Here is a 16,078-nt window from a genome sequence, read left to right on the forward strand (position 1 = left end):
CTTCTCCAAGGCAGTGAACATAAAATTGTGCTCTACAGTATCAAATGCCTTGCAGAAATCTAAGAATAAAATCGCTCCTTCTTTTTTCTTCTTTTCTGAATAATCTATAATATCTTGAATTAGACGAACATTTTGCCCACTGAAACGCCCTTTGATATAACCCACCTGGTCTGTATTGATTATTTTTGGTAGAACCTTTTTCATTCTATTTGCTAAGACACATGATAATATTTTATAGTCATGATTCAGTAGGGTAATTGGCCTCCAGTTTTTTAAATCAAGTCGTGACCCTTTTTTATGGATAAGTGTGATAATACCACTATATTGTGACAGTGTCAATGCTCCTTCTTTATAACTTTCATTGAATGCATCTACTAATATTGTGCTTAAACTTTCCCAAAACGCTTTGTAAAATTCAATGGGAAGCCCGTCCGGACCTGGCGTTTTATTTTTTTTCATTTGAGACAGAGCTTCCATACATTCCCTTTCAGTTATTGGCCCCTCACACATTAGTGCTTGTTTTTGCGTAAGTTTAGAATGGACATAGATGGAATTTATGTATGTGTTAACATCTGCATCGTCGGCACTTTTTGATGTATATAATTCTTCATAAAACGTTTTTTCTGCTATTAATATTTCATCTATCTTTGTAACTATTCTATCCTTAAATACTAATTTATCAATTTGTTTTTCTCTTGATCTCTTCTTTTCTAATCCCAAGAAGTATTTGGTATTTCTTTCACCTTCCTCGTACCACTTTATCCTGGAGCGAATTTGAATCCCACGTAATTTGTTTATATATATTTGTTCTAGATCCCTCCTTTTATCTTCATATTCTTTCAGAAGAGCTTCCTTATTGTTTTTTCCCATAAAAATTAAATTTTCAAGTTCTTCTATTCTATCCCGGAGAATTATTTTCCTATCTTTCCGTTTCTTTTCCCTTTCTTTCGCATATTTGATACTGACTTCACGAATTTTAATTTTTATTAAATCAAGCAATTTTCTCGTATCTTTCATTTTTATATGATTAGCGATAGTGTTATTTATAACCCCATTCACTTTACTTTTATATTCCTTCTCTTGAAGCAAGCTGGTGTTAAATTTCCAGTACCCTGGGCCCTTGTGACTTTGCTGCAAAACGAACTTTACAGACACGGCATTATGATCTGCCCTTACTGCAGGGCGGATGTCAGCAGATTTAACACAGGACAGAAGCTCTTGCGAGATCAACCAATAATCTAATCGACTCGCAAGACCTCTTGTCATTTGTCTCCACGTGAATTGCGATTTATTGGGGTTTAATTCCCTCCAAACATCGCACAACTTGAAAGATTTCGTTATTTTTGTTAACTTTTGTGATTGCACTGTGTGGCATTTTGAACCTCTTGAGTCAAGCTTTGCATCCCATACTGTATTAAAGTCTCCTCCTATCAGAACATAACCGTTATTATTGGCATGTTTATCAATCCAATGCTTTAAGGAAGTGAAAAACTGCTCTCTTTCTCTGAATTGATTTGGAGCATAAACATTTACAATAGTAAACACCTCTCCCTTAATCTCTAGAGAGACAAGCACTTTTCTACCATCATAGCTATCTTTTGAATACAACACGTCACTTTCAAACTTTTCATCTATCATGATTGCTACCCTCGACTATGATGTGAACCGAACGAATTGAAAATCAGACCTTTCCATTCTTGTTTAATTTCTCTCAAAATATCGTCAGGAAGAATCAAATTACAGTAATTATTATGACATCAACAATATGCATATGTTAGACAGTATCTCTGTATGGGTAGTTATATTTAATAAAAAAACAGTAGGCCCCTGATAATTTTGTTTCGAGTCCTATCTTGTATCTTTATATGAAGTATTCAATAGCAGCAGTCAGTGGGACTTCAAAATCGTCTATATCAATAGCCCCTCCCCCTTGATAATTCTGTCTCGAGCCTTATTCCTGTATTTTTTCACATCCATCAATGAATTTAAAAGCAGTGATCAGAATGATATCAAAAATGTCCATATGACTTCAAATGTGTCATTATATAGAGTAGATATATTTTATATAGACACTAGCCCTCCCCATTGTTAATTCTGAACTGTTTTATTATTATTTTACCCCACTTGAAATATTACAAATCAGCTAATATTACTTCAAAATGTCCATATGACTATAAAAACGTCCCATTAGGAACTGGTCAGTTTCTTCAGCAAGGGGGTACCCTGTTTTTACTTTGCTGATGGGGGGGGGGGGGTTCACCATGTTTTTGAAGTGCTCAATAGGAGTCACGGTGTATTTACAACACGAGGTCATACTTTCCTAAAATACATCGTACCAGCCACGAATTTCATCATTCAGTTGCTCTGGCGCCTACTTGCGCGTAATTTTAATATATCAGACATACATATCAGGGATATCTGGATGTTTGCATGTTGGAAGTTTGTTTTGCAAAACCGGCATATCAGCCCAAAATTGCACCATTCAGTCACATTGCCCTTCGAGCGCATAACTTTCATATATCAGTGACATATATATCGAAGATATCTGGATGTTTGCAAACTTAAAGTCTGATTTGCAAAGTGTACTAATCATTATGAAATCTGCAGTTCATATGAAAAGCATGACAATCTACTAATTCTTTTCTGTTTTCTCTCTTAGAAATCAGTACAAGAAAGCAAAATGCAATAATAATTCAGAATACATGTGATATAGTGACATATTTTAGAAAGAGGAAAATGGAAGATATTTTTCGTTCTCTTTATGCAAGATTTTCCTGTGTGTCATGGGTTTTCAGTAAAAAGGCGTCTTTTTCATGATGGAGATGAGAGTTAACAAAAGGCAGTTTTGTCATTATTAACTGTGCTTTCATGGTTTCCATGTTAAAAGGAAAGATCCTTTCACACACTGTGCATATCAGATTTGGCTACAACTTATTAACATAACTCTCTATGGCTTCTCAGGACATGTAATTGGATGGGTGGCAAGTCTAAACATTCATCAACGTTTTTGATTTACTGCTCTCTCTTTCATATGAATGATTGGCATTCATTTGTGTACAACATTTCTGGACAACTGGTTGTGCATAGAAAGTGTAAAATACATTCACAGCTAATTCAAAATACTGTATTAAAACTTTAAAATTGAAACTTTGAAATTTCTATCGTACAACTGACACGTCATCAATTTCATTAAAACACAGAATGACTGAATTTTGGGTGGGGCTGGTCACCCTATTTTTGAAAGTTTGAATAGGGTGAGCAGCCACTTTTTGACATCGGCAAAAAATAATCCACCGACCCGAGGTCGAAGAATCGTCAGACTTCAGCTTACCCACTATCTTACTGCATATTTAGCACCGGAACATGTTTGGGGTCAGGGACATGTTTGTGGTCGTTATAATGAAAGGTTTTCGTCATGCACAGACAAACAGGCTGGGGTCACAAAAACTTGACCTGTTATTAACAAAATGGCGTGCGCAAGGCTGTCGTCCTCCTCAGCGTCCAGAGCGCTACCTGTACTTCCCCATGGTATCTCCCCGATTGCAAATACTGCTCCATTCTTCGTAAGATGTTCAAGACTGCAGTGTTACAGTACAGCTGCCGATCACGCCGCTGTACAAGAGCGAAACGACGTCGTCAAGCCATTCAGCGAAATGCCAGGCAAGGGGTCTGAGACTTTGACCGGACGGTTGACCTACGCTTTCCAGGGATGGAGTCAGCGAAATACTGTCAAAAAACCATGGGATAGGTACAGCGAATGGAATGAAAAGTACGGCCCCGTGTACAAGAGAGTGTTTGGAAATACTGCCATGGTTTATGTAACGGACCCAGAAGACATAGCCGTAGTGTGCAGAAACGAAGGAAAATACCCGACAAGGTACACCGATCGCTTGGATATGTTTCATGCGTGGAAGGTATATAAACGTCAACGCAATATTCCCTTTGGATTAATGACCACGTAAGTAAAGTGCCCGACGGCCGTAATTTTGACCTCGCATAAAAAGATGTTGAACTTTCAAAATATGTAGCCTGATCAAATCAGGATAATATTTGCAAAGTTAGACACTCTTGCAGACATTTTCCATTTTGGGTTGGGGGGGGGGGGAGGGGCCGCATCGGTCTGACCTTGGGATGACTCTGCTGCTGCAACACTGCTTAATACAGCCACGTATTAGTAAGAACGTTCCCATGCAAACGCTGAAAGGTCGTTCAGGTGAGTCTGACGCTAGCAAAGCTTAAGACGTTGCCGTTGTAGTAATTTGATTAACCACTTAAATGTATCATGATTTGAACAACGTAAAAATTATGAACACGATTGAACTAATTTGGGATAATTGGATGGTGAAGTAATGTCGATTTAATCTGCAAATGTAAGCTCATCTACTTTTCTTTTTAAGTTAAACACTTGTTTTATGAGTAATTTGTAGTATTGCAACATTCGGCTATATGGCACCTAACAACATTTTTGAGAAATTTGAAAAATGTTAAGATCCAATTATCCCGAATTAGTTCCAATCATGTTCATATAGAAGCCAGGTGAACGATATCACATGCACGTGAGTTTTGTAAACGTCGGTTAAGTGTTTTAAACAAAATTCTTTGTTTGCCGTCCGCGTTCTGGTAGGTTTTCAGGCAAATGAAGAAAACAAACACAATATTAAAGCTCTTACAAACAAAAGTGTTACCTTTCCAAAAGAAACCAAATAAAATTGAGCTTATGTTAAAACACTTGTGTTTTTGTCTGAGTTTGTTTTTTACCTTCCTGGCTGGTAGGTTTTTCAAAACTGTAAGGACGGCAAACAAAGAATTGTTTTTAAATGGCCTTGATGTGATATTGGAGACGTTGACGTTTAGGCTGTGTTACTTGATCTAAAGTGTACCCTATTATTTCCGTTCAGTTATATTCATTGTAATTTGTCCGGATATTTTGATGACTCCTTGGTATATTAGATTTTGTCATTTCCATTCCATCGTAGGAATGGTCCGGCATGGTTTCAGAGAAGGACCGCTTTGAACAAGAAGATGTTAAGACCAATTGAAGTGCCAAAATATGGCGGAGTCGTGAATGACGTTGTCACTGACCTCATCGAGAAAATTCGTAGAGTCAGAGAAGCGGACAACGTAGTGCCTGAGTTTCAGATGTTAATGTACACATGGGCTATTGAATGTAAGTTTATAAGTTTATATATATATATATATATATATATATATATATATATATATATATATATATATATTATATATATATATATATATATATATATAATTTTAGAGTATATATATATACACATATATATATATATATATATATATATATATATATATATATATATACACTACATTTTCAATGTTGGTAACGATGGAATGGTGAGACGTTTGTGTCCATTGATGATGATGATGATGATGATGATGATGATGATGACGACAACGATTGATTTTGATTTTTTTCAGGGTACGAAAGTCAAAGGCATTATCTACAAGGCTGCGTTTACATGTAATGGTGAGGGGGGAGGAATCGCGTTTGAAATCTCATTTTCTTTCAGATCCCCACTCAATACCCAGTCAAAATTTTCAAGTTCTCCGTCCATGTGATCGAAAAATTTCAAGTTCTCCCCCAAAAATTACCACAAGCCCGCGTGTTTATAGGGGATGGGAGCACATAAAAAATAACGTGCATTGCGCAGTTGTGCTCGCAGATGTTCACCACAACCTGTCATCAGCAGTTTGTGGTGCCACATTCCTAAGGCAAGACCTTAAAGTGATTCATTTTTAGATGCATTAGTTGACTTTTCGATTTACTAGTCTAAGCCTGCTTGAGTTAATCCAACTCTGGCCTTGTCAATGACACCTGCTGAAGAGCACACGAAATTATGATCATTAGAGAACATGCAAATTGTGAATTCCTGGCTACCCAAATTTGAAAAACTGAGGAGAGTGACCTACCGTAATTTTTTTTCAAAAGCACATGACATATGACTCAGCTGCTAAAAGTTTTATAAACATTGAAAATACTGTAAGATTAGAATATTCGATCAAATAAACGTTTTAAAGTCGAACATTTTGGGTGTAATATTGGCAAATTGGGTAAAAAAAATATTTCTATTTAGTTACATATTTGAATTAGAGTCTTTACTTTTCAAGCTTTACTTTCGTATTATTGAACGATGAGAATGTCAAAATCGTCTCTGTCATGAACTTGAATGGATTTATATTTATATTCTGATCGTAAGTGATTTTCATCAAAACGGTGACTTTCATCATACATTTGTAGAAAATCAAGCATAGCAACCCCACATTTTTATTTAATATTTGATTACTCTGATATGCAAGAATTCAAAAATTCCTGATAACTGTCAAGTCTCCTGGTCTTCCATGTGTTGCGCTCTGGCCTGAACTTGTGTACAAGTATGTTTCACTGCCATGAGCGTCACATGACCCAAACTCTTCTTCATTTACATCAGAGTCAGAGCTACATGTATCACTGTCACTGCCAGTATGTAGTAGCAGGGCAGTAGTTGTATTAACTTTTTATTTTGACAATATTTTTGTTCAGTTTATACAATTGCGTTCCTGTTCAACTCCCTGCAGCATATTGAACTTTGCAGTATTCAGCTTGCCAACACATTTGTATATGTGTACCATGCATCTGTATCATTGAGAAATGGCTTTCAGTCTAGACTCTAATTCAGTTATCAACAATATTCATATATACAGGCTTTGTTTGATGTGTTTCAGCATGCTATAGGGAGACAGAAAGAAACTGTATATGACACATTGCATAGAAATATTAAAGAATTATCAACAGTTGCGGTTTCTGCCCCGTTAGAGGCCTACTTGATTTTTAGTCTCCAAGGACACCGTCCTGGGGGACTTATAGGTTTGGTCATGTCCCTGCGTGCATGCGTGCGTGCGTCCATCCGTCCGTTCACGCAGATATCTCAGAGATGCCAAGAGCGATTTCATTCAAACTTGATACGAGCATTATTACCTACGTCATACATATGCACGTCAATTTGTTTTGTGATCCGATTAAATATGGCCGTGTGGCGGCAATTTTATTTCCTGTATTTGATGTCGGCGCGCATGTTCACGCAAATTTCTCAGTGATGCTTGGAGCGATTCCACTCAAACTTGTACATGGATTATTCCATATGTTATACATATGCAAATTAATTTTTTGTTTTGATCCGGTCTGAAATGGCTGCGTGGCGGCCATTTTGTTTCCTATATTTAACGACTGTGCGTTTGTTTACGTAAATTTTGCATTGAAAGTTGGTACTTATTAATCCCTATGTCATATATATGCACGCCGATTTTTGTAATGACTCGATCAAAAATGGCTGTGTGACGGCTGTTTTCTTTCCTGTATTTGATGTCCATCCACAGGGTTGCCAGGAATAATCCACAGGGGTTCAAGGATGGTATTAATATTAATGCTAGTCCAAGCATAGGGGCTCATGAATGCAGATATCTGAGATATGCCTGTGCCAATTGTTTTTAAACTTGGTACAAGGATACTACACTATGGCATACATATGCAGGTCCGTTTATATTGGTGTGGCATGCATAATTAGTGCTAATTTGCATAATTGGGATTAGAGTGCTGTTTCTGGTACGACTGTGCCAAATTTGATGAAACTTTGTGCAGATGTTTTTCACACAGAGTTCTAATATCAGTCAATGACATATGTCAGTATTGCATCAATTAATTGCTAATTTGCATATTTGATGAATTTTTGTAATTAGGGTGATGTCTAGAAATACTGCAACAGATTTAATGAAACAAATGGTACAAATCTTCAGCACACAGCCCTACAATAGTGTACAAAGACACTTAGCAGTATCATGTTAATTAATTGCTAATTTGCATATTTCATTACTTTTCCTAATTAGTGGGCTATCTCAAGAAATACTGCTTTAAATTTTATGAAACGTGGTGCAGATGTTGATCTGTCAGTATTGTAATACTATGTGAACACATTAAGGAGTATCATGTCAATTAATTGCTAATTTACATATTTAATGAACTTTCATAATTATTGTGATATGTCTAGTAATGCTGCATCAAATTTTATGAAACATGGTACAGATTTTGTTCTTCCAGTAGTCTAATGGCGTGCAAAGATATGTAGCACTTTCTTATCAATTAATTGCTTATTTGCATATTTAATGAATTTTCGTAATTAGGCTGATATGTCAAGAAATAGTTCAACAAATTTCATGAAACTTGGTACAGATGTTGAGCTCAAATTGCTGTAACAGTGAATAAAGACACTTATCTTTGTCATGTTAATAAAATTTTAATTTGCGAATAAAATGAACGTTCTTGAATAGAGTACAGATGTTGACCTCTGAGTACTCTAATACTGTGTGAAGACATGAAGAAGTATCATGTCAATTAATTGCTAATTTGCATATTTGAAGAACTTTCATAATTAGTATGAAATGTCTAGAAGTATTACATCAAACCTGATGCCACATGATACGGATGTAAATCTTCCAGTAGTGTAATGACGAGCAAGGTTATGTAACAGTATCGTGGTACAGATATTAATCTCACAGTACTGTAATACTGTGTGAAGACATTAAGAAGTATCATGTCAATTGATTGCTAATTTGCAAATTTGATGAACTTTCATAATTAGTGTAATAAGAAGCGCTGAATCGAATTTAATGAAACGTGGTACGTATATTTATCTTCCAATAGTGTAATGGCGCGTAAAGATATGTATCATATCATATCATACCATATCAATTAACTGCTGATTTGCATATATTATTAATTTTCGTAATAAGGCCAGTATACCGAGAAAGTTTTCATCAAATTTATGTAACTTGGTACAGATGTTGTGCTCTCATGCTTTAACAGTGCATAATGACGTTTATCAGTGCCATGTTGATAAATTTCAATATGCTTTCCTGATTTGAGTGAAATGTCCAGAAATATCACATCAAATTTGACGAAACATGGTATAGATGTTGATCTCACAGTGCTGTAATACAATCCAATAACATTTAGCAGTGTCATTTAAATAAATTGCTAATGTGCATACATAATGAATTTTTATTTTTAGGGTGAATGCTCAGAAGCACTGCATCAAATTGTATGAAATGTGATACAGGTGATAATCTGTCAGTGTTATAATGGAATGAAATATGATTTGCAACATCCTGTCGATTAATTACTACTTGAAACATTTTTGTAATTAGGGTGGCAGTCCAGATTGGTTTTACGTTTTCACTACCATGGACCTCATTCTCGACCATTAAGCCTCATCTGTATTTCAGTATTTTAATCACAGATGCATAAGACTCTATCCTCACTCTCCGAGGACCAGTAATCAAATTACCAATTAACAAGTGGGGACTGTGTCATCAACGATGACTTGTTTTTTCTACAAAATGCAATGGCATTCATACATTTTTAGATTTTCGAGAAAAGTCGTGAAATGCGACAATATGGTTCTAGATTTTGTTTAACTATTACATTAGAACCGTTGGATGACATGAAAATGTTCTTCGTTTTTTCATTGAATTTTCAAGTACGAAAGCTTGGAATCGGAATATGTAAGAAATAAAAGGGAACCTTAAATATTTTTCAGCCCCCCCCCCCCCCTTCTAGGCAGAGCAAAACTTTCAAGTCCTCCTTTACTACCCCTAAAACTTTCAAAATCCCCCTGAATTCCTACAGCGCCCCACCAGTATTTGTGAATGCAGCCTAAGTTTCACTATTTGGACTTAAATGAATCATTGACTCACCAGTATTTAGTATCTCAACAGCTATTTCGGCCATCTTGTTCAACAAGCGTCTTCACCTGTTCGGGGAAACAGTGTCTACGGAAGCAAATAATTTTATTAATGGTTTTCTTGACGTGTCCGACACATGCGTAACGTTGTTCAAATTCCCAGCCAGTGTACAATCTGCACTGAGGACAAAACCTTGGCGGAAACATGTTAAAGGATGGGATGCCGTTTTCGATTACGGTAAGGAACCGGTGTATATTCTTTTTCATCTTACAAAATTTGGGCAACTGATTGTTGCAAAGTAAAACTTCAATTTTAGTTTTTTTTCCTCTTCAATGCACTCTATTTCATTTTTTAAGAACTGTATGTCGCTCTTTCCCCACAGTTATAAAGAGAATAGATGAAAAAATGGCCGAAGTGCAATTACTTGAAGAAAAAGGCGAACTTCCTTCCCCGGAAAACTTGGATATCGTCCAACATCTGTTACTACACTCTGACCTATCTACAGATATGATTTATTCACAAATGACAGAAGTTTTTATGGGTGCTGTTGATACGGTATGTATAATTGCGATTTATGTACTGCATGATGGCGGTTGTTTTCGTTTGCGACCACAGTGTGAGGTCGCATGAAGGATATCACGCCGCCGTTGTTGCTGGCAAATACACCTGAGTGTACTTATTAATTATTCCAATTTTAGTGCTGTTATTTGTGAAGAATACAGACGTTAGTTGTTCTCCCTCCGTTTTGTGGACGTTTTTAGTGCTGTCAAACGATCATATTTTTGCACACAGACAGCCAACACTTTCCAATGGGCAGTTTACAACCTGGCAAGCAATCCCGAAAAACAGGAAAAACTACGAGAAGAAGTGCGAAGGACTGTTCCAAAGGGAGAACCAATATCTTACAAACACATCGAAGAAATACCGTATGTCACTGCTGTGATCAAGGAAACTCTAAGGTTAGAGAAAATAAGTACAAAATAATAGGAAAGCAGTGTGGTTAGGGTACCGGACTCACTATTAGAGGATGGTGGGTTCGAGTCCCGGTAAGTCTAGAGAAACAGACTCAATATTGGAGAATTGTGATTTCGAGACTCCAACATGGTGTTGTTCCCTTGAGGAAGGCACTGTAATCCTCGTTGTTCCAGTGGGTAGTGGGTTATAGGTACATCATTCTGTAACTGGGCATTCGCCTGTAGGTTGATGAATTGAAAAAATAAAAATGTCACATGAACGTGTATATAAGGGCATAACTTTTGCCCACATGTTCCATTAGCATTAGTCATAGTCCTATACAATGAACGGGAAATTTACGTTCCACAATTGCTGCTGCAATGGTAAATGCAGCGAGTTTTTCATTTTGTTGTTTTATGTGGTGATGATATTGACGACAACAATGATGATAATGGTGATAAAGATTATAATGCAATCGTGACAGATCCAAATATTTTTGCTTAACATCAGTATTTTCCGACGATAATGTTCATTTTGGATCTGTACAATATGACATTAAACTGGTCCAATAATCACTTCCATTCAAGGTAATACAGTACTAGGTCCATGGGACATTTGAGATTTACAAATTTAAGTAGGACCATCCTGAACCACTGATAGTTAGTGGTGGTACCAGGTGTCCGGAATGGGTAAGCGTACCCTGCTAGCATGCTACACCCTGTACAATGTACAGGGTGTTGTACCCTACTACAAAGTAACTTTGCGACTTTCGATACAGACATATCGATATTAAATGTAGCATAGAATCATGGTATATAAACACATTGCAAGAACAACAATGCAGAAAGGAGTACAATTTGAAGAACGGCGAGAGATTGTTTACAATTACGACTATTGGTGAGATACCAAACATTTTAAAAACTTATCATTCGCTGATTCCTCCCTGATGTAGAGTAAATCCAGTCGTGGTAAATAACTCCCGTGTGTTGGACAAGGACATCACTATCAAAGGCTACAACATTCCCGCAGGGGTAAGTTAATGTAAAACCGCAAAGAATATGTATGTATTCCGAGCTTCATAGGGGCGAGTGGATTACTTTATGGAGTTATTCTACAATGACGCGGCCCCCTTGAACGTTCGGAAATCTCGCGACATAACCCTGACGTTACATCATATAAATGTTCATATCACTGCACGGGTACAGAGACATTATTGTAACTTTCGATAATATTGTCATTATTTTTATGTTGAACGAATACAATTTTATTATTCTCTCAAAAATATGTCAGTACATTGCACAAGTGAATTATTGTGCTAACCACTGCCCCTCTATATGGACCGTGTGCAAACTAAAATTCAGCTGTGACTCACATACACAAACGTGCGGGAGCGCGTGCACACACACACACACACATACACACACACACACACACACACACATACACACACACACAGAGGCCGTGTTCACAAGTTGTAACATTTGGCGTTCGACATGGGGTTTGGAGTAGAACAGGCAACCACACTCCACAGACAGAAAAGAACTGACGGATACCCCACTGAAAGTTACTGCTAAAAAGCTGTGCAACAGTGCAACTTGCTATACCCGTAGATTTAATCTTTTTTGTCAACTGGAGACCACGTGACGATTTTAGTGCATTTTTATTTTGTGTTTTATACTACATGGTATCTGGATAATGTGTTCCGCTTTCATTGTCAACCACCTACAATGCTCAATTTCTTTACATTGCAAATAGACTCCGATCGTGATGCTGTTCCACCAGTCGGGTAGAAATTCAAAGTACTTTGAAGACCCTGACCAGTTCAAGCCTGAAAGATGGCTGACAAAACGCAGCGACAAGTTAAGTTCCTTCACCAGCATGCCATTCGGATTTGGACCGAGGATGTGTATCGGTTAGTGGCCGCAAGGTCCTGATCATTTACATTTTTGCAATATAATTACATGTAACTACCATTTTGTTAATCTTCGGACCCGTCTTATTTAAGTGAATTAAGACAGAAGGGTAAGAGGTCGATTTTTATAATAGCTCGATCGTCCGGCTGTTTCAATGCAAGCCACCGATCTAATTACTTGTCGTTATTTTTCAGGAAAGCGGTTTGCCATGTTGGAGCTGCAGGTCTTACTTGCCAGGGTAAGTAGAAACATCCACAGCCAGATTTTCACTCTAAGATGAACAAGAATATCACGTTCGCGATGCTTCCACTTTAAATGACATTTTCGGTAGGGCAGTCTGCAGAGATGAAGTTCAATATTCATTTAAAGTGGCTCTTTGACACTCGCAAAATCACAGTCGATAATGCAAATCACAAACATGCCGCAATATATCACATGAACTTTTGTTTCGCAAAATACACAAGCAAAATGCCATCACGCTGCTCAGCAATATAAGGAATAACGAAGAGTATTGTACACCATACCTTACGGAAAAAGTGCTTACTGTCCAACATGATCGACTCAACCACAACACAAATGACCTTTGGTCAGTTGTGTTAAAACCGCTTAAATTGCAAAATTGTAAGCAAGCATTAATGTCCTATAGAATTGGCCCTTTGTGATCCTTACAATGCCCCCAAATCCTACAAAGACAACTTACGTGTTTCGTTGCATTTCGGACATGTTATCAATTTCACCACAGATATCACAAGATTTCAGTTTGGAAAATTCAAGGACGGTTGAACCGAAGATGTCAATTCTTATGGTGCCAGACAGACCCCTGAACCCAAAGTTTATTGACAGATAGAAGTTACTACCACTACCAGGATCCAATAGGAAGATTTTCATCAATGTGGCCTGCTACAACTCTGGTGTTTCTTTGTCCTCCCAGTTGGCAAATTATGCACTTCTGAGTAAACGGGAGATCCGAATGCTGTGAAGATAACTACAAGCCGTTAATAACATAAAGAAAATGCTATGTACATTCACATTCATGAGAAGACGATGAATAGGAAAAACACTCTGCGAAATTTCTTGATCGCTGAGTTTTGAAAATATGCTTCAAATGCTTCAGTTTCTCCGTGAATGTTTTAAGCTATAATGTATCTACATATGCAAACGGCTAGTTTGGAGACATGCCTAAAATGTTGGCCAATCAACGTTATTCTTGAGCTCTTGCAACAACGGACACAATTACACTTGTTCAGCCCGGAGAGGGGTTCATTTACTTTAATATGCCATGAATAATGGGTGAGTGGCAGCCAAAGCGAGTGTAAAGTGACGACTATTTTAAATGATTACAAATCAGACTCATCCTTCTAAATGAATACAAATCATACTTAGTCTCCGCACATGTCATTGGGAGACTCGAAATGTTACAGTCTTGTTAGCAGACTTTTTTAAAATAAAGGTAACAAGATTAAATATTCAATAATAATAAATGTACTTTACGAAGCCACAAAAATGTCAATGAGACAATTAATTTATTCTCAGGGCTGATGTCATAATGTGAAGCATGGTGGCACTTATGATGCCTTAGGATTCAAATTCTACGAATTCTACCTTAACGTAATTGCCGCTGCGGGTGTCTTCAGATGCTAACGGTATGAAAGTAGATCACGACCTAAGAACATTTCCTTGTTTGACAATATTATTGTGATTGTATGAGACTAATAAATATTAATATTCTACGAATTCTACATGAAGACTACATCTCATTGCTGTTTTCCTTTAATTAATTGCACGCATTATCAATCAGAGAATTAAACAGGTATGTATGAATGTCCATATGTATCAGTATGTATGTATGTATGTATGTATGTATGTATGTATGTATGTATGTATGTATGTATGTATGTATGTGTTTGTATGTAAGTAGGTAGGTAGGTAGGTAGGCAGGTAGGTAGGCAGGCGGGCACGCATGCATGCATCCACCTAACTATCAATTTGTAATTTATTCATACATCTACGAGCGCGCGCATTGAATGCACTTGGTTACCCGTATTGCTCCTTTGGGCTCCCATGTGGCCTTCCCCACTCAGTCCGTTCGAAAATTTTCTAACAAAGATGACGCGATGCAAACACAAGTGGTGCCTCCCTGCAGCAACTAATCCACGATGTCAATTATGTTTTGAGACAAACTCACGCAAAATTTAGCTTCAAGGTTATGTACAAGTGGGTTTCGAAGTCCTTTCTTGATAACGAGTGTGAGTTATGACTTTACGTCTTGGATCAGATGCCTCGTATCTTGCCATTTTTATAGCTTGGAGATTTTTGAATGAGACCTCCCCAGACTGCGTAGAGACGGCCAGATGAGAGTCCCTATTGCAGTCTGGTGAACCGAGACTACGTATGTTGGAATGATATTCACAAAAAGTTCAAATCATCAAGTTGAGAAACAGCAAATGTTTTCCACTCATCATTTTCTCCGATTATTGGATATTCTTTGTTGTATATTTGCTCCTTGTACCTTGAAGTCAGACACTGCCAGTAGTCTGTAACAGAGCAGTGGCTGATAATTTTGACAATAGTTTTGTTCAGTTTATACAACTACGTTCTTGTTCTACTCCCGGGTAATCTATCCAGTATTCCGCTTGCCAACACAGCTTGAATATGTGTACCGTTTCTTTTGTATCATTGTCAAATGACTTTCAGTCTTGACTTAAACACAAGCCCAAACCTTATTAATTCTTTTCCAGGCCCTTTTCCTGTATATTTATATCCAAAATGAAGTATTAAATAACAGCAATCAGTTAATATTGATATGACTTTTGTTTCCCTTAAATGTACATTTTGTGAAAAAGACCATCCCTCGCATTCAAAATATTAGACTTGAAACTAATTGGGATAATTGGATCTTCATATTTTTCAAATTTCTCAAAAGAGTTAGGTGTCGTATAGCTGAATGTTGCAATATTACAAATTACTCATAAAAACAAGTGTATATCTTAAAAGAAAAGCAGAGGAGCTTACATTTATAGATTAAAACGACCTGACTTCACCAACCAATTATCTCAAATTAGTTCTAATTGTGTTGTTTAAAAAAATAATAGGCCCCCCTGATAATTCTATCTCAAGCCCTATTCCTGTATTTTTCATATCCATTTATGAATTTAAAAGCAGCGATTAGTATGACATAAAAATGTCCATATGACTACAAATGCGTCATTTTATAGAGTTGGTATATTTTTATATAGAGACTAGCCCTCCCCATTGTCAATTCTGTTCTCAGCCCTAATTTTGTATTATTTTAATCCAACTTGAAATATTAAAGATCAGCTAATATCACAACAAAATGTCCATGTGAGTAAAGCGTCCAATTATGGGGGTTGGTATTGTCGGACTTCAGTTTAAAGCACCGGAACATGTTTGAGGTCAAGGACATGTATGTATAAATAAAAGTGTTTCGTCATACACTGACCATG

General features: G+C 37.0%; 1 protein-coding gene across 1 annotated transcript; it reads left to right on the plus strand.

Moving 5' to 3' along the window:
* Positions 1-3,443: 3,443 nt before the first annotated feature.
* Positions 3,444-14,118, plus strand: LOC139151794 (1,25-dihydroxyvitamin D(3) 24-hydroxylase, mitochondrial-like). The gene is made up of 9 exons (XM_070724783.1): positions 3,444-3,958; positions 4,977-5,167; positions 9,781-9,984; positions 10,130-10,302; positions 10,540-10,706; positions 11,654-11,732; positions 12,457-12,613; positions 12,809-12,852; positions 13,357-14,118. Exons 1-9 carry the CDS (start codon positions 3,468-3,470, stop codon positions 13,459-13,461), a joined length of 1,611 nt encoding a protein of 536 aa, XP_070580884.1. The 5' UTR covers positions 3,444-3,467; the 3' UTR covers positions 13,462-14,118.
* The last annotated feature ends 1,960 nt before the right edge of the window (positions 14,119-16,078 follow it).

The sequence above is a fragment of the Ptychodera flava genome, chromosome 15 (genome assembly GCF_041260155.1).
Source record: "Ptychodera flava strain L36383 chromosome 15, AS_Pfla_20210202, whole genome shotgun sequence".
In the NCBI taxonomy this organism is placed as follows: Eukaryota; Metazoa; Hemichordata; class Enteropneusta; family Ptychoderidae; genus Ptychodera; species Ptychodera flava.

Bases quoted from the DNA above. Each gene is read 5' to 3' on its own strand.
- LOC139151794 (XM_070724783.1), top strand. From the start codon at position 3,468: ATGGCGTGCGCAAGGCTGTCGTCCTCCTCAGCGTCCAGAGCGCTACCT. The intron at 3,959-4,976 runs GTAAGTAAAGTG...ATTCCATCGTAG, and splicing joins CCCTTTGGATTAATGACCAC to GAATGGTCCGGCATGGTTTC. The intron at 5,168-9,780 runs GTAAGTTTATAA...GTATCTCAACAG, and splicing joins GTACACATGGGCTATTGAAT to CTATTTCGGCCATCTTGTTC.